This window comes from Schistocerca americana, chromosome 7, assembly GCF_021461395.2.
Source record: "Schistocerca americana isolate TAMUIC-IGC-003095 chromosome 7, iqSchAmer2.1, whole genome shotgun sequence".
Lineage (NCBI taxonomy): Eukaryota > Metazoa > Arthropoda > Insecta > Orthoptera > Acrididae > Schistocerca > Schistocerca americana.
In genome coordinates, this window is record NC_060125.1 from 475931845 (window position 1) to 475952014 (window position 20170).

At 40.1% G+C, this 20170-nt stretch overlaps 1 protein-coding gene across 5 annotated transcripts in view; it reads left to right on the forward strand.

The window, feature by feature from the left end:
- Nucleotides 1–20170, forward strand: part of LOC124623201 (vascular endothelial growth factor receptor 3) — a 512828-nt gene that overhangs the window by 398591 nt on the left and 94067 nt on the right. For all 5 annotated transcript variants that reach the window (XR_006980681.1, XM_047149015.1, XM_047149018.1 and 2 more), the window contains exons 9-11: nt 3478–3635; nt 6150–6312; nt 8780–8935. Coding sequence is in view for 4 of the 5 variants with exons in the window: in XM_047149015.1 (XP_047004971.1) it covers nt 3478–3635; nt 6150–6312; nt 8780–8935 (477 nt within the window). In the remaining variant the exon portion in view is untranslated. The remainder of the gene's footprint in view (nt 1–3477; nt 3636–6149; nt 6313–8779; nt 8936–20170) is intronic.

Here is a 20170-nt window from a genome sequence, read left to right on the forward strand (position 1 = left end):
AGAGTAGATGATCAGAGTAGATGATCAGAGTAGATGATCAGAGTAGATGATCAGAGTAGATGATCAGAGTAGATGATCAGAGTAGATGATCAGAGTAGATGATCAGAGTAGATGATCAGAGTAGATGATCAGAGTAGATGATCAGAGTAGATGATCAGAGTAGATGATCAGAGTAGATGATCAGAGTAGATGATCAGAGTAGATGATCAGAGTAGATGATCAGAGTAGATGATCAGAGTAGATGATCAGAGTAGATGATCAGAGTAGATGATCAGAGTAGATGATCAGAGTAGATGATCAGAGTAGATGATCAGAGTAGATGATCAGAGTAGATGATCAGAGTAGATGATCAGAGTAGATGATCAGAGTAGATGATCAGAGTAGATGATCAGAGTAGATGATCAGAGTAGATGATCAGAGTAGATGATCAGAGTAGATGATCAGAGTAGATGATCAGAGTAGATGATCAGAGTAGATGATCAGAGTAGATGATCAGAGTAGATGATCAGAGTAGATGATCAGAGTAGATGATCAGAGTAGATGATCAGAGTAGATGATCAGAGTAGATGATCAGAGTAGATGATCAGAGTAGATGATCAGAGTAGATGATCAGAGTAGATGATCAGAGTAGATGATCAGAGTAGATGATCAGAGTAGATGATCAGAGTAGATGATCAGAGTAGATGATCAGAGTAGATGATCAGAGTAGATGATCAGAGTAGATGATCAGAGTAGATGATCAGAGTAGATGATCAGAGTAGATGATCAGAGTAGATGATCAGAGTAGATGATCAGAGTAGATGATCAGAGTAGATGATCAGAGTAGATGATCAGAGTAGATGATCAGAGTAGATGATCAGAGTAGATGATCAGAGTAGATGATCAGAGTAGATGATCAGAGTAGATGATCAGGAAGTAGTAGTAGTAGTAGTAGTAGTAGTAGTAGTAGTAGTAGTAGTAGTAGTAGTAGTAGTAGTAGTAGTAGTAGTAGTAGTAGTAAAGGAATTCTGCTACCTATGGAGCAAAATAACCTATGATGGATAGAAAAGCAGACTAGCACTGTTGGAAAGGCATTCCTGGCCAAGAGGAATCTATTAGTATCAAACATAGGTCATCATTTGTAGAAGAAATTTCTGAGACTGTATGTTTGGAACTCAGCATTGTATGTTACTGAAATATTGACTGTGGGAAACTGGAGCAGAAGAGAATCAAAGAATTTAAGATTTGACACTACAGATGAATGTTTTAAATTAAATGGATTGATAAGGTAAGAAATGAGGAGATACTTCGCAGAATCGGCAAGGAAAGTACTACAGGAAAAAAAGTGACAAAAAGAAGGAATAGGATGATAGGACATCTATTAAGATCCATGTATGAACTTAGTTTTTCAAGTGCCATTATGTAAAATGTTTATATATCCGTATTATGCATTAACAATGGCATTTTCAGGTTTGCTGGAAAATTGCCTAGATGTGAAATCTGACATCAATTGAAGTACACATCAGCAACGGGAGTGACCCTTCATTATTACTCTTGAGATTATTATTGAGTGAGACACCAAGTTAAGATTACAAGGAGTGTTTTGATGCGTTGACAGCAACATGTGGGATTTGGTGGCTGTGACTTTAATGCTTCATTGTGACATCTCTCACCATGCAATCAATGCTGAATTATGCACTTTTTAAGTGCAATTACAATCCATAAATTCACCGTATTAAAACAGACAAATAAATGAGTGACTGTGGTCTGTAACAGCAAGTCTCTCACAATAAAATATTTAAACCCAAACTGACTGACAATGGAGGATGTATACTCAATCATTGTCTGTTGTGTGTACAGCAAACTATTTGTGATGAGTATCCTCTGATAACAAACTGACAACTGTTGTGTACTGTGCATTAAAATTTCTTACATTGGATTTAGAACAAATAATTAACTGTGGTGAGTTTGCCCACACTGCTGCAAACAAACAGGGTTTGTGTTCCACCACTACAAAATGTTTCAAAACGTCTACAGCAGTTCACCACAAGCACATAGCTGCGAACAGCTATAGCAATAAACCACACTCGGGGCACAATGTGCTTAAACAACTGTAGCAGTCCATAGTGTATGCAGTGATAAGAAAGTGAACTTCCATGAACACATGAAACTAGCAACAAACAAAGCAGAAAAAAATACTCCACAAATTGGCAAGGCTAAATTAAGAACACTACAGACTACCTCTATCAATCACAAGAACTTGCATTGTACCGTCTTCCAATAAGTACTGTGATCTGCTGCAAGTGCCTGGGCACATAGACCGACACTGATCAGTAATGAGGCAGCAGTCAGACGAGGACAAGGAAGGTGGTTCCCCAGCAGATACAGTCATCTTCTGTGGACAGTACACAAATATCAGAATTGAACTACAAATAGACTAGAGCAACACAGGGACCGACATCCATAGCATAATCAAAAATGAAGAACAGTGGACACAGCTAAACATCTTGGCAAACAAGATATCTAAAATCACATTCGAGAAGTATACACAAACAAGGCAGCAGGCCTACATGTAGCAGGCAGACAGAGCCCAAAGGGTGGAAGAAAACTGATCAACACAATTCCTCAACAGCTTTGCTGCATTATAATAGCCTTACAATAGACAGTAATTTATAAATTAGATACTAGAAAGTAACAGTTAATAATATAATGTAAACACTGAACAAGAACTAAACAAATAACAACCAAATGGCAACACTTGGTAAGAGGAAAAATGGCGATGCATCAGCATGTAACAAGTGTAATGAGGGCCAGCTACGTATCTGACGCAACAGGGCAATGTGCATCTCCAGTGTGTGACTAATTTATAAAGCAAGTGGTATTAAATAGCAGACAACCTCTAGTCTATATAACTTCTAGTTTAGCCTTAATTAATGTAACTTAATGAAGGTATTGAGACTGGTGGTCAGTGTCTCGATCATATTCACACACACCAAACTGATGATGGCACCAATGCAGTCTCTTCATTCGTATCTTCTGTTTCCATTCTTCCTAAAATACTGCAATTATTTTATATTTCAAAAGTAAGAAAAAAACTGCAGAAAAATAAATACTGAAAGAACAAGGATACAAATGATGCTCACCTCCAGGTAGTGAGACACAGGCAACGTTGTGAGCAGAGGTGGGGACTAGCGGGTGCTGTATATCATGCCCCATTGGGTGCCATACTCCAGTCACAATGACCAAGTGACAATTAACATCCCATCATAAGTTAATTAGGTGGTGCATCATTGGGTCATTAAAAATACAGCAGCTAGTAATGAAAGAAGTCCACTGGACTCGGAGGGTTATTCTGTGATTAAGACTCACATTTTTGAGAGTTTGAAGAAAAATGGAGACTGGAATAATACATTAAAGTTATGAAAGTAATTCTGAGGAGGTGCAATGCAATTGCAATGCATTGTGAGCTTTCTGAACTAACATTGTCCATGTTTTCAGGAAAACCTCATGTCTACATGCCACAATATCCAGTGAAATTTTTGTATAAACCATCTCAGAAAGCAAGTGCCAAAGTAAATGCCACTATTCTTGGAAGGCCAAGCCCAAATGTGACTTGGTTTTTTCAGCCAGAGGGTAAGGAGAGAATGGCCATCAATGTAAGTAACCTCCATAAATATTACTTCCATAGCTTTTCATTAATTAGTTGTATCAATATTGGAGTAAATGCTGAACCATTGTATAAAATCTGCACTTTATTAAATGGACTGTGTTGAGATTTTTCTCAGATACACATTCAAAACAAACATCTTAAAACTCAACCATTGAGTTACTGAATATTGCATTGTAAGTTGTTTCTTGAGAAACACAATACGTTGCAGATTCTGTGTTATAGCTAGAATGTTCTGAGTGTCAGTGAACGATTATCCTACTAAGGGAAACTTTGTCTTTGCAGAAAAATGGGAAGAGGTGGTGGAGAAAAGGGGGAAGGGGTTGTCATTGGGGGGGGGGGGGGTGTCATTTGCAGATTTGTCTGCTTGATTTTTCTGTTTGCTGCATTGTGTCTTTGCAGAAAAATGGGAAGAGGTGGTGGAGAAAAGGGGGAAGGGGTTGTCATTGGGGGGGGGGGGGGGGGGGGTGTCATTTGCAGATTTGTCTGCTTGATTTTTCTGTTTGCTGCATTGCATGTTCAAACATATCAACATTTCGTCTTGGAGGTAATCACAGAACACACACTATTATTCTCATTGTCAGTCTCCTAATAAAACATGATTATGAAAACTGAGTGTGTCTTATGTTTTGTCAAGCTACAGTACAAAAATTGGGAGGAAGTCTTCAGTTATTGCTAACATTTTAATCAGAATAAAACGGACATTACTTTTCTAAGATGAAAATAAACTTTTTTGTTGTTCATATTTTGGGAGTACCATTTTTTCTGCAGTTCATCACCGTTCCATTTCTTAAGGCAAGACGAGAACTTACAGATCAAAGACAGGTCATCCTCCAGCTGTACATTTCTCATCCTTAACGTTACAAAATAATGTTAAACTTGGTGGCATAAGATATAAACCATTTTCAATGTCATTGATGCAGAGCAGTAAATAATAATAATAATAATAATAATAATAATAATAATAATAATAATGATAATAATAATAATAATGATAATAATAATAATAATGATAATGATAATGAGCGTATAGCATTGGTCGCCGGTAGACCCCTCGTGGGGCGGTTCGGCCGCCGCTCAACAAGTTCTTTAATGCCACTATGCCCGACTTGCAAGTGAATGAGGATGAAATGATGATGAAAGACACACAAAACCCAGTTATCTCGAGGCCGCCGGGAATCGAACCCGGGACCCTGTGCGCAGGAAGTGAGAGCGCTACCGCAAGACCACTAGCTGCGGACATGCAGAGCAGTATTGAAGTATTATTACAGCAAAGACATACAAATTTATAGGCCCGACAAGAACATCGTGTAGAAAGGAAACTGGTATTCATTCCAAACTACAGGTACAGCAAGTGTACCAGCAGTGTGAAGTAGTGAATTCTCAGTGGTTTTGATGCACGTGTTGCTTGATCCGAAGGTGTTTTTCCTCCCAGTATCAAATAGAATAGAAAAAAAGGAAGAATGTTGTGAAGGTGGCAAGGTAGCGATAGGAGAACTCAGGTTTTTTCATGTTGTCACTTACGATGAAAATCATTTACTTTGTTTTCAATGTATGAAGAGCATGTTTTCATTTTGCTAAGCTTTGTTGAATGGTGACCATCAGTATCATTATATTAAATTCCAATTGTGTAAAAAGCCATACATGATTGCCCTTACTGAAATCTCTTGGCACCAATGTGCACTAACAGCTGAATTAAATGTTATGGTTGGTAGTAATTGTCATAACTAGTTGGTTAGGTTCTATAAGTGACTGTATAATTCTCTTAATTTTAATTCACCGTTCTGTAAACCAGTTGCATTGCTGTTTCCTTTTACTATTGTGTGTCAAAGTTATTTTGAGCCTTTTATAATTTTAAAACTTGTATGTACTGTGCTACATGTATATAATCTATCAGTATCACAAACATTCATCACATACTACTTTTACCATTTTCCCATTATTTATTTATTTATTTGGACTTGTGAGGACCTGTTCGTGATTCTTCACACCATCTGAGGAATAAAACTGTAGGTAGATGTCATTATTTCATATTTGCTTTCTTATTCGTTATCAAGATGTAAGGGTGTGAACGATATGTGTTTATTATGTACAGTTCAGCTGTTTAGAAAACTTAATCAGAATAAATATCATCAAATTGGATATGAAGGTGTGGTTAAAAGATAAATCTGCATTTAAATTTATATATGTGAAGAATGTAAGTTTCCATTGCTGTTGAAATTCCATAGAACTGTGTGTTTCTGTTTAATAAACAGAATCACAGAAAAATGAAGCAGCTGTTTAATTCATAAAGTGCAACAAATATCACTGGAAATTTTGGTTTGAGCACAGAATTATAGATGGAAGAGTGAACTACACATACATACATACATACAAACATACATACATTCATTCATTATTTTTGTGATTATAAATAATTCAATTTAGTTAATTCCTAGGTTTTATTACTGATCTCAAAGGAAAGTTAAATACATGTCTCAATGAATTTAAATTTGATTTACAGAATGAAAATTTCAAAAATTATATTGTCAGTGAAGAGGATGAAGAGGATGGATATGAAACAATTTCAGAACTGCAGCTGAATGCTACAGTGTCTGGAACAGTGGAATGCATTGCTGCTAATAAGTATGGAAGTGACACAGAGAAAACACAGATCATCATCACTGGTGGGTAATTTAAAAAATTGAATGAATTATGTTGAAACCACTAGGTCTTCAGAGTTAAATTGTGGGCACAGTTGAGCTCATAGTTATTAGTTCTAATGTAGCCTGTTAATCCACTGTTACTCATTTTTCTGTCCTGACCTGGCCTAACAATGGATTACTCTTTTCACTAACATTTATTCAAACTACCTTTTTATTTTAGAACAAATTTTAGAAAAAATTAAGAAGCCTGAGACTCAACAGTGTTTCTTAAATTTGTATTTATCAGTTGTGCTTCTTCTGGTGGCAAAGATTTTTTTTTTTTTTTTTTTTCTTTGTGGTGACTACCTAAAGTAACTTTCAATGCCTGTAACGAAACATTAAATTTTTTGAAGTTACATACTGCACCACAGATTTTTTCCTTTTTTTTCCCTGAATCTTCAGAATTTCTTTCCAGAGTTTCATTTTAATGTGACTTCCAACTAATCATGCCATAATGCTGTAAGTCATCAGTTAGTACATAAAATAAAATAATTATTTTGTTTACATTACGGATTACACCTGCTGACTGTCATGCTTTGACAGTAATAAGCAATATTAACTTCACAAAAAGGAAATTAACTTTTTTAAGTTATAATTCTTAAATTCATGTTCTCATTCATGTTCACAGATTATTAATTTTGTTGTGAGCTTATTGTTTTATTACTGTGATGATTCTGGCTGAGCCCCTTTGATTGTCATTTAAAGGTAACTACAATTCATTGCACATGGAAATGTCATCAGAATCCAATTGCAGTACTTTTCTGTATGCAACAGTGTCATCAGTGATGGTATTATAGTGGTGTTGATTCTATCTGATAAACCATTCATGTATATTGAACATGTTAGATGTACCATTAGGCTTCCTAGGAGCACACTCAATGTTACTTCCCTTTCTGTAAAACTTAGGCTATCTAGTATCACTTATTGTGTTCACTAGTCAAGTATTCAGTGTCAGTTCCATGTTCACAAATATACTCAATATGATAATGGCGTGGTTAGTATTCGCTAATCGAGGTGCTGTGTCACACTTTTTGAAACTTTAGGTACACAGAGTCTCTCTCTTCACCTTCATCAAATAATATCAAGTTCATGTTTATAAGTAGAGCAAATCATCTTTCAAGTAAGTGGTGTGCAATGCTCTCTATCTCTCCACAACTACTGCATACTGCATCCATTTGAACTTGTTAGTTGCAGTAAAGCCTTGGTCTCCCTCTGTGATTTTTACTGCCATTCTTTCCTTCATTACTGACAGTTCCTTGATATGGTCTATCAACAGAGGCCTTCTTTTCATCAAGTTATGGCATCAGTTTCTTTTCTCCCTGGTCCAGTTCAGTACCTCTTCATTAGCTGTATGATCTAATTCAAAGCATCAGGTTAGCTGCATCAAAAAATTCATTTCTAGAAATAGTCGTGGTGCTTTCACACCCTAAACTTCTTGCAATACACACATTTTCTTTCCAGTATCTCCTGACATTTTTTGGTCATAATTTTCTTAGGTCATTGAAATAAGATAAAATTATTAAAAATCTGAAACTTAAGAGATTTGTTTATTTTTAATACACACAAAACATTGACTTACTGCTGTAATTATCTTATTCTGATGTCCACTACGCATTTTGAATGTCATGCTTTCAGCAATGGCTGGATTCAATCCTGCCTACATTGTGGCATGCCAATTTCAGAGAATTTGGCACACAGTGATATCACAAGAAAAATATGCATAATACACAGCCGAATAAATAAGTCCACTGGATGTTGCATAGTTAAACAATTGTCTGTCAGTACACATTTACAAATTGCAGTATTTTACAGCCCTTACAGTGCCAAATTTGTGTGCCATCTTTAATTCTTTTGGTGGCTAATAAATGTTTGCTCTTACTCTCTCTCTCAGCTGTATTCATTTATTTGTGTTAATTTTGAATTAGTGGACTGAAAATGAATTTCTATGTGAGTACAAATCAGTACTCTATGGATGGAGGAGGTGTTGCACTTGTCAATGAAAAGGAATGCACTATAGCTTGTTAACTGTCTTACATAAACAGTTTTTGAGAATTTCGGCTGTTGAAATCCATTAGATAGTGAAAGTCCAGGTGTGTTTTTTTTTTTACACATAATGATACACTTGCAGGTCACACAATATTGGCGCCTTTTTTGGATTCTTAAGTAGTTCAGAAACAAAAAATTGTTTTGTTATGTGTGTTACCATCATACAAAAATGATAAAGAAGAAAGTATACTTAAGAGAAACGAATGTGTTACCAAACTAACATACGGCACAACTCTGAGGGAGATTATATCTGCTTTATAAATATGGATGCTTTTAAAATATGGACTGTTTCATTAAAATAGTAGCTCACTTGAAGAGCAAACTGTTCAAATTATTTTAATCTAATGTTCCTGTTATTCACAGAGTTTGTTGGCCACAATGACAATATTTCACAAACTTTCAGATGTAGCAGATGGTTTTGGAATATTACCAGTGCAGGAAGAAATTGTAGAAGGAGACACTGTCATTCTTACATGCCGAGCATCACATCGTAATTTCACTAATAACATGAAATGGTATAGAAATGGAGATGAAGTTGATGGATACAGCGATACCAAACGTGAGTTTAGAAATGGAAAACATACTGGAATCCAGTACTGTATTCTATAAATATTTTAAATTGTTACTTAGAAGTATTTTGCAGTCCAGCTTTACATAATATTATATAAATATTCATATGTGTTTCTGAAAACTGGCTTCAGTTTCAGATAGTATGACACTTAGCTTCAGAAATGAGGGTGTAATGTCTCAAAGGAGTAACAGCCATGTCATACTTAGCAACAGTTCTTCTTGTGACGGGGCAGACTTGATTTACTCCCAAAAACATACAATGACTGCATTAAACAACTCAATATATACTTGGTATGAAGTTTCAAGTAAATGTTTGCCTTATGCTAAAGAGTGAATGATTATACTCTTGTTACCTGCCACATAACTTTTGTGTAATAAGAGGCTTCATATCAGCCCACATTTTTCTGTCTGTTTTGGGTAACATTGAGTAAATTAGTTATCCTTTTGCAGGATGTGCAGTAGAGAGGAAAATGTAGTGGGGGGGAATTGTTGTAGCTGTTCAGGCTGAAACAGACTAGGCTAGGTAATAACTGGACAAGTGAATAAGGTAGAGGGGTAGAGAGAGGTGGAAAGTGGCAGCAGGCAGTGGAAGAGAAAGATGTTGGGTCAGGGGATTTAAAGGGTGCTTTTGCAGCTCTGAGTCACATGTTGTTTTGGTTCCTGTTGGTTCTATAATTGGTGGTATTATATTAGGCATGGCCTTCACCACAGTGGGAAAGGGAAAGTGGCTGGCTTAATATCAAAAAACATAAGGTCATGAATGGTAAAATACCAGTGGTTACCAGTATCGGAGCAGCATCTCTTTTAGGGTTGTGAAGATCCAAAGAAATGAAGTTCCAAGAGAGGTTATGCTTTAAGCAAACAATCAGTTCCAGACAGAAACTAAACCACATAATTCTAGAATATTGAATCTGTACAAACAGCTATTAACTGAAGATTTTTAACAATAACCAAAAATTTACTTCCATACAGTTACATCTGTCAGTGTGAAATGCCAGCTGTCCTTATTACATCAGAATAGTAGAAGGCTAAGGAATAAAGTAATGAGAAATTACTTGCATTGGGAATTGTCTATCAAACTCATTTGAATTAATATGCCTCTTTGAACATCATGTGACCACTGGTATAGATACGTGAAGTGTTACAGGATTTAGGTTAGCATCTCACTTAAGCGGAGCAAAAATGGAGGAAGGATGATTTGCCACATTTGTCAGGGTCTGTCACTTACTTAAGAGCATAAATATTAATGAATATTGCATGGGGTAGCATATGGAAGCATGTGTAACAGAAGTAAAATTTCAAATCAAATCCATTATAATATAGTAAGTGTATGAAAAGCGGCTACAGCAAACATCAATAAGTTAATAAATCAAACTGAAACTCTATTGGCCTATTTAACAGAAATAAGGCATTTGGTGGGCGTTTCAATTTTAAAATTCTTTCATTAATAATTTGTTTGCGTTGGCAATATGATTCAACACATTCTTGCCATAAATTGTCCAACTAAAGTAGCTAACTGTTTAAAAATGGAAATAGAAAATCTTTTTATAGATCTATTAAACAATATTATGGTGTATTACAAAAGCAGTAGCGGACCATGACATGCACTTCGTTACGTTAAATGTTAACACTGATCAGGAGTCCGCCTCTGTAGCATAGCGGTAGCATTATCGCCTACCACGCATGGGGCCCGGGTTCGATTCCCAGCAGGGGACTGGGTATTGTGTGTCCTTCATCATCATTGACTCGCAAGTCGCCGATGTGGCGTCAGCTAAAAAGTACTTGCAATATGGTGGCTGAACTTCCCCGAATGGGGCCTCCTGGCCAACAATGCCATACACTCATTTCATTTTCACTGGTCAGGAAACAAAATCTGTTAAATCTGAGCTCAAGAAGGTTCTCAGTTCATCAAAAACTGATTACTTCAGGAAACTCATACGATGCTAACTGGAGTCATGAATACAGTGCTCATGACAAGCGTGAAAAATATTACACACTAATTAATAAAGTCTTTACATTATTTGAAAACTAACCCAGATTAGACCAATGTTTAGAAAAAGACTACAGGCATATTGTAGCACGAAAAGGAAACTGCGCTTGTCAGTCAGAGGTAGTGCTGATGTTGATACTGCAGAGTATTGAAGGCCGTAAACAGACTTCAAAGAAAATTCATTACGAGAAGATAATTACATCCGGTCAAAAGATAGACAATATGGGATAAAGTGATGGAGGAGATGGCCAGAACCACAGATGAAGTGGAGCAGATAACTTTAAGAGTAAATGATGAAGTGGTAACAGATGTGTGCATAGTTGCAAATCATTCAAGCATTTAATCAGTGTGTTGCCAGCTTCAGTAGACGCCTGCCATGGAACATCTCATATGAGCCCCTGCCATGGAACATCTCATATGAGCCATTCCAGATAACTTCTGTAATATGAAATATGTGTGTAGTTAATACTGGAATAATGTCAGAGGATGATTATAAAGCTATTTGAGGGATGATAGTGCTGAGAGAGGACAGAGTTTCGATAAAGGTGGAAAAAGAGTAAAAGTTATACAAAAGGAATTTGCAAAGTTGTGAAAAGAATATTCACAAATGAAAACAAGTTCCAAAGACTGGAGTTAACTGTAGTTATTTTGTTTTGCGATAAAGAAGACAGTCAAGAAATAAAAAACAATAGCCTAACAGCATATTATCTCTAATACACAAAAAATTTAAAACAAAATTGTTTTAACTGCGAGTTTAGTACAGTCTACAAACTTTGAACAGAATTCTAAAACAGAACGAGTTTAAATTACCGCTTTGCCTGGAATTCGGGGTGTTAAAGAAAGCATGGAACTCACTTTCAACAAAATCTGCACCAGCAGCCTTTGAAAAAAGAGTTGACTTGACCTATATTGGTACAGGGTGATTATAACTAAACTTTTGCTACTTGGACCAGTGCACACAGAAAACTATTTCCTGTATGGGTGCCCAGCTGTATAGGACTGACATTTACAATGTATGCTACAGTATTTACATTGTTAGTAGTGTTACTGTCATGACTTGCTGTTAGGCATCGGTACTGCTATGGCAATGCAAGAGTCAAAACACAAGCATCATTGTGCGCATTATAGTTGCAGGCAATCAACATGGATCTGGACCAGGTGAGCAGGCTTCAATTGTAAAGCTGTTTTAGCAAAACAGAAATAGTGCTGCTGCTCTTCGCAAGTATTGACACATTAAAGAAATACGGAGAGGACCTCTTTTTGCACTGCTGTTGAAGAACGATTCGGAAGTTCAAATTAACTGGTGATTGGGAATTACTCGTGGGTGAGGCTGATGACCAGCAGCACCACAAATTGTTGAAAAAGTTACCATTGTCATGTCTGAGAATCCAATGTATGATCTTCAAGCAGTGCGTGAGCTGTGTTACGACAGCTGAACATTCTGTGGTCTAAAAGTGCTACGAACATTTGTGAAATGGTATCTCTAGTGTGGTTCCAGGCTGTCATGGATGCAGATGGTTGTCGTATTGAGGAGTTCTTCTAATCTGGGATGTAAACGTGCAACAAAGTTAAAAAATGTTACCCTCTGTTGTGGAAATAAAATATTTGTTTCAGCGGTGTATTCATTATTTCTCATTTCCTTAAAAATGTTTTTATGAACTTTCATTGCCCTAAGATTGCTTGTTTTTCATGGGAACACTATCAAGTGGGGAATGTTTAACTATAACCACCCTGTATACTAAAGAATATGGCAGAAATGCTTCAGTTCCTATCAGCCTTCATGAGGAAGCTGGATAACTAAGAAGGTATGCGTGTTAGTGGAATATACCTCGACCACCTACATTTTGCTGATTATGGGGTGGTTCCTTCAAGAAGGCCATCGCTGACAACCTGTCCTCTACTCATTAAGCACAATGAAACTTTTATTTGTCTGTATTTATGAATTATGAATTACCTTTACTTTCTATTAAGCCAACATAGCCTACATCCAGAATGAGATTTTAACTCTGCAGTGGAGTGTGTGCTGATATGAAACTTCCTGGCATATTAAAACTGTGTGCTGGACTGAGACTCAAACTTGGGTAGCTCAGTCGGTAAAGCACTTGCCTGCAAAAGGCAAAGGTCCTGAGTTCGAGTCTCCATCGGCCGCACAGTTTTAATCTGCCAGGGAGTTTCATATCCTATATCATTTTAATATAATCCTTGGATCAATAAATTACTGCTGCTGCTGCTGCTGCTGCTGCTGATGATGATGATTATCTTCTTCTTCTACTACTACTACTACTACTACTACTACTACTAATACAACTACCCAGTATATTGTACTGCTATCTTCTAGAGCATATAAATCTCAAAAATGAATGGAAGAATTTACATTTACAAGTGCAAGTTTGAAATTGACTGAAAATCAGTTGTAAGAAGTCTAAAATAACACACAGTGCTCACATCAAAAAGAAAATGGGATGCATTAACAATGAAGTGAAGAGCACCTGATGCCACTGATGTAGGTCCCATTCCATGTGTTTCCATGCCAACCTGGACACCTTCCTTATAATGTAGGCCTTGAGGCCAAATTAATCATATGGAAACAATGCATACTGTCAGATATCCCCCCCAACTACACACACACACACACACACACACACACACACACACACACACACACACACACAAACCATTGGCATGTGGGCGGTGGGTGGAGCTTGTGTAGCACACATTTTTGTCACGAAGAGTGTACTGTGCAATTCATTGCCAGTTCAGTGCCGTCTATGTTCTCAACCTGGCTCATTCTGTTCATCTGCAGGGACTGTTTTTGGTAGTGCTGTTTTGTTCTTGTTTTGTTTTGTCATCAAGTACCTGCAGTGGTAGGCCCATGATCGTGCAGGTATCACACTGTTGGCACCTGAGGTGGAAACTCCCCACCCAAGCTAAGGAGTAAATGCCCATCATGGCTGGGGCAAAGGGACTCCAGGTAGCGGTTTACTGGCCAGGTAAACTTTGCTGTGGCTGAGTGGTGCCCATGTGGAGAGCTCACATGGTACCATGGCAGAAGGTTCACATATGAAACAAATGACATTCTTCTTCTGCTGCATGCCAAATGTCCACAGCAGTCTCTTCCAAAGCTAAGACATTTTGTAATGTGGCGAGGCATGAGCTCAAGATGATCCCTTTCCTGTCTACATGATGGGAGGGACATAGTGCTCAGAGGCAAGGGATAAGTACTTCCCGCAATACGTGATTTGTTCTAGGACTGACAGGGATTCTTTTTTGACTACAACACCATTATTCTTCATTGATCACCTCAAAGACAGGTTTAGGGAAGTGGCACTGATTTAAAAAATGAAAAGCGGCTCCGTTCTGCTTAAAATGGCCTCTCCTGCCCAGTCAAGGGTGCTGCTTGTCTGCAACAAGATGGGAGACGTTCCTGTTACTGAACTTTCTGAATATGGTACAGGGTATCATTTACCATTGACATCTTCTTTTACAGACTGATGACAATCTGCATGATAAATTGGAGTGACAAAATGTGCATTTTGTCAGTTGTGTCCAGTGGAAACCAAAAATCAACAAAGCGGATATTGGAGTTTTCATCTTGGCCTTTGAAGGTGACTTGTTGCCAGAGATGGTCAGTGTGATGGTGTATTGCTGTGATGTCGAGCCATATATTCCTCCTCCCATGCGGTACTATGAATGCATGCAGTTTGGACACTTGTCGTGGAACACAAGAATTGTGACCCCCTCACATATCAAGAGACCAAGAAGAAATACGATCACCTACATCCTCTTCAGTGATTCTGTCCTCATCCTACATCTACATCTACATTTATACTCCGCAAGCCACCCAACGGTGTGTGGCGGAGGGCACTTTACGTGCCACTGTCATTACCTCCCTTTCCTGTTCCAGTCGCGTATGGTTCGCGGGAAGAACGACTGTCTGAAATCCTCCGTGCGCGCTCTAATCTCTCTAATTTTACATTCGTGATCTCCTCGGGAGGTATAAGTAGGGGGAAGCAATATATTCGATACCTCATCCAGAAACGCACCCTCTCAAAACCTGGCGAGCAAGCTACACCGCGATGCAGAGCGCCTCTCTTGCAGAGTCTGCCACTTGAGTTTGCTAAACATCTCCGTAACACTATCACGGTTACCAAATAACCCTGTGACGAAACGCACCGCTCTTCTTTGGATCTTCTCTATCTCCTCCATCAACCCGATCTGGTACGGATCCCACACTGATAAGCAATACTCAAGTATAGGTCGAACGAGTGTTTTGTAAGCCACCTCCTTTGTTGATGGACTACATTTTCTAAGGACTCTCCCAATGAATCTCAACCTGGTACCCACCTTACCAACAATTAATTTTATATGATCGTTCCACTTCAAATCGTTCTGCACGCATACTCCCAGATATTTTACAGAAGTAACTGCTACCAGTGTTTGTTCCGCTATCATATAATCATACAATAAAGGATCCTTCTTTCTATGTATTCGCAATACATTACATTTGTCTATGTTAAGGGTCAGTTGCCACTCCCTGCACCAAGTGCCTATCCGCTGCAGATCTTCCTGCATTTCGCTACAATTTTCTAATGCTGCAACTTTCTGTATACTACAGCATCATCCGCGAAAAGCCGCATGGGACTTCCGACACTATCTACTAGGTCATTTATATATATTGTGAAAAGCAATGGTCCCATAACACTCCCCTGTGGCACGCCAGAGGTTACTTTAACGTCTGTAGACGTCTCTCCATTGATAACAACATGCTGTGTTCAATCCAGCCACACAGCTGGTCTAATATTCTGTAGGCTCTTACTTTGTTTATCAGGCGACAGTGCGGAACTGTATCGAATGCCTTCCGGAAGTCAAGAAAAATAGCATCTACCTGGGAGCCTGTATCTAATATTTTCTGGGTCTCATGAACAAATAAAGCGAGTTGGGTCTCACACGATCGCTGTTTCCACAATCCATGTTGATTCCTACATAGTAGATTCTGGGTTTCCAAAAACGACATGATACTCAAGCAAAAAACATGTTCTAAAATTCTACAACAGATCGACGTCAGAGGTATAGGTCTATAGTTTCGCGCATCTGCTCGACGACTCTTCTTGAAGACTGGGACTACCTGTGCTCTTTTCCAATCATTTGGAACCTTCTGTTCCTCTAGAGACTTGCAGTACACGGCTGTTAGAAGGGGGGCAAGTTCTTTCGCGTGCTCTGTGTAGAATCGAATTGGTATCCCGTCAGGTCCAGTGGACTTTCCTCTATTGAGTGATTCCAGTTGCTTTTCTATTCCTTGGACACTTATTTCGATGTCAGCCATTTTTTCGTTTGTGCGAGGATTTAGAGAAGGAACTGCAGTGCGGTCTTCCTCTGTGAAACAGCTTTGGAAAAAGGTGTTTAGTATTTCAGCTTTACGCGTGTCATCCTCTGTTTCAATGCCATCATCATCCCGTAGTGTCTGGATATGCCGTTTCGAGCCACTTACTGATTTAACGTAAGACCAGAACTTCCTAGGATTTTCTGTCAAGTCGGTACATAGAATTTTACTTTCGAATTCACTGAACGCTTCACGCATAGCCCTCCTTACGCTAACTTTGACATCGTTTAGCTTCTGTTTGTCTGAGAGGTTTTGGCTGCGTTTAAACTTGGAGTGGAGCTCTCTTTGCTTTCGCAGTAGTTTCCTAACTTTGTTGTTGTACCACGGTGGGTTTTTCCCGTCCCTCACAGTTTTACTCGGCACGTACCTGTCTAAAACGCATTTTGCGATTGCCTTGAACTTTTTCCATAAACACTCAACATTGTCAGTGTCGGAACAGAAATTTTCGTTTTGATCTGTTAGGTAGTCTGAAATCTTCCTCCTATTACTCTTGCTAAACGGATAAACCTTCCTCCCTTTTTTTTTTTATATTCCTACTAACTTCCATATTCAGGGATGTTGCAACAGCCTTATGATCACTGATTCCCTGTTCTGTACACACAGAGTCGAAAAGTTCGGGTCTGTTTATCAGTAGGTCCCAGATGTTATCTCCATGAGTCGGTTCTCTGTTTAATTGCTCGAGGTAATTTTCGGATAGTGCACTCAGTATGTCACTCGATGCTCTGTCCCTACCACCCGTCCTAAACATCTGAGTGTCCCAGTCTACATCTGGTAAATTGAAATCACCACCTAAGACTATAACATGCTGAGAAAATTTATGTGAAATGTATTCCAAATTTTCTCTCAGTTGTTCTGCCACTAATGCTGCTGAGGCGGGAGGTTGGTAAAAGGAGCCAATTATTAACCTAGCTCGGTTGTTGAGTGTAACCTCCACCCATAATAATTCACAGGAACTATCCACTTCTATTTCACTACAGGATAAACTACTACTAACAGCGACGAACACTCCACCAACGGTTGCATGCAGTCTATCCTTTCTAAACACCGTCTGTACCTTTGTAAAAATTTCGGCAGAATTTATCTCTGGCTTCAACCAGCTTTCTGTACCTATAACGATTTCGGCTTCGGCGCTTTCTATCAGCGTTTGAAGTTCCGGTACTTTACCAACGCAGCTTCGACAGTTTACAATTACAATACCGATTGCTGCTTGGTCACCGCATGTCCTGACTTTGCCCTGCACCCTTTGAGGCTGTTGCCCTTTCTGTACTTGCCCAAGGCCATCTAACTTAAAAAACCGCCCAGCCCACGCCACACAACCCCTGCTACCCGTGTAGCCGCTTGGTGCGTGTAGTGAACTCCTGACCTATCCAGCGGAACCCGAAACCCCACCACCCTATGGCGCAAGTTGAGGAATCTGCAGCCCACACGGTCGCAGAACCGTCTCAGCCTCTGATTCAGACCCTCCACTCGGCTCTGTACCAAAGGTCCGCAGTCAGTCCTGTCGACGATGCTGCAGATAGTGAGCTCTGCTTTCATCCCGCTAGCGAGACTGGCAGTCTTCACCAAATCAGATAGCCGCCGGAAGCCAGAGAGGATTTCCTCGGATCCATAGCGACACACATCATTGGTGCCGACATGAGCGACCACCTGCAGATGGGTGCACCCTGTACCCTTCATGGCATCCGGAAGGACCCTTTCCACATCTGGAATGACTCCCCCGGTATACACACAGAGTGCACATTGGTTTTCTTCCCCTCTCTTGCTGCCATATCCCTAAGGGGCCCCATTACGCGCCTGACGTTGGAGCTCCCAACTACCAGTAAGCCCACCCTCTGCGACCGCCCGGATCTTGCAGACTGAGGGGCAACCTCTGGAACAGGACAAGCAGCCATGTCAGGCCGAAGATCAGTATCAGCCTGAGACAGAGCCTGAAACTGGTTAGTCAGACAAACTGGAGAGGCCTTCCGTTCAGCCCTCCGGAATGTCTTTCGCCCCCTGCCACACCTTGAGACGACCTCCCACTCTACCACAGGTGAGGGATCAGCCTCAATGCGGGCAGTATCCCGGGCAACCACAGTTGTAGTCCGATCGGGGGATGAGTGGGACGAGCTGGCCGTCCCCGACAAACCCCCATCCGGAACCCCACAGTGATGCCCATTGGCAACAGCCTCAAGCTGTGTGACCGAAGCCAACACTGCCTGAAGCTGGGAGCGAAGGGATGCCAACTCAGCCTGTATCCGAACACAGCAGTTGCAGTCCCTATCCATGCTAAAAACTATTGTGCAAAGAACGTCTGAATTAATCTACAGAGAGCGCAAATAAATCAACACAAAATTGAAACAGTTATTAAAATACAAGATTGCGTAGTAAATGCAGTAATGCTGCTACTTGCGCACTGCTGACACACTGCTCGGCGGCAGGAGGAGACTACGCGATTATACACTATTCAGGTACTAAAACGCGATGCTACAACTCTCAAATACTATAATACGCCTGAAATTTATGAATTAAACAATGCAAGTACCAAAAACACGCAAAGAAATTAAAAATTAAACTATGTAACAAATGAGTGAGCTAGGAGTATACTACTTGCTGCTGCAGCTGCTTATCCAATGACGGCAGGGAGCACACTCCTCTGTCTCCTCTGTCTCCTCTGTCTCTTCTGTCTCTAGCTCTTGGATCTGCTCCCATGGCAGTTGGGGATTCTTCTCCTACTGCTACCCCTTTGGGAGTGTCAACTCCTTGTCTACTGGGGACATCAGTCCCCACCCCCCAGCTGGAGAAGCAATACCCTCCTCCAGCATTCCTGAACAGAAAGAGGTCCCTCGGGACGCTCCCCTCCAGAATTATGCTGATCTGCAACAGGAAGCCAGGTGGCGGCTGACAGAGCAACACATCGGAGCTCATAGGACTTGGCATTTCTCTTCTGTCTCAGAGCATGGAGCAGACAAGCCTGGTAGCTCCCATGCCACCAGACCCTCACATGCTCTGCCTCTGTTTCCATTCTTGGTAGCCTCTATGGTCCCAGACTCCCTCAAACAACCTGTGTATTAGTGGTTTATCCTCACAACCAGTGGCAGAAAGTGGCCTTGAAGCATGACTGCCTCCTTGGTCCCTTCACACCCTCACAGGATCCTGATACCATGATCCTCCAGCCAAACTGTAGTGGTTTTTTTCCATCACTTTGCTGAGCTGTGACACCTTTTGTGCATGTCTCTTGTTTCTTGCATAGCCCTGCAAGAAACTTGTTTCCCAGCAATGCAGCCCCTTGCCCCCTGCTGCTATGGGGACTATTTTGTGAATCCCACTGACTATGAAGTGAAGTGTGTCAGGTGGTGTTTGCATGTATGTTCTGGACTACTCCTTATTGTCTCAATACTTTTGTATCATTTACCATACGTGTTTGCCTGAGGTGCTAATGTCTCGTGTATGCCCAAGAGTCGATGTTCATCACTTTGGGGCACCAGTACTCCAGGCAATGGCTGCCGTGCCAGATGGTCCTTGCTGTGGCTGTGTGCCGCCCACAGAGAGAGCCCCTGATTGGAGTGGGTGGTACTAGGGCAGATACCTTGCGCATGAAGCGACAAAAGCTTCACCATCCTGGCCATTCTGTGGCCTTTTCTGAGTGGTAGCAAATGTGACACTCCTTTTGATCCTTCAGCCTTCCCCTCCCTGGCCACCCCCTGGGAGGAGGGTCAAACTCGCCGGCTTGGATTGAAACCTCTCCCTCGGTACCTGGTTTGTACCAGGGCGGATAGTGGAAGTTTTGGCATGACCAAGCCTTTGATTTCTGTGGAGACGATTGAAGATATAAGTATGGCGAAGTGGAATTGATGAGTAAAATGCGATCTGGT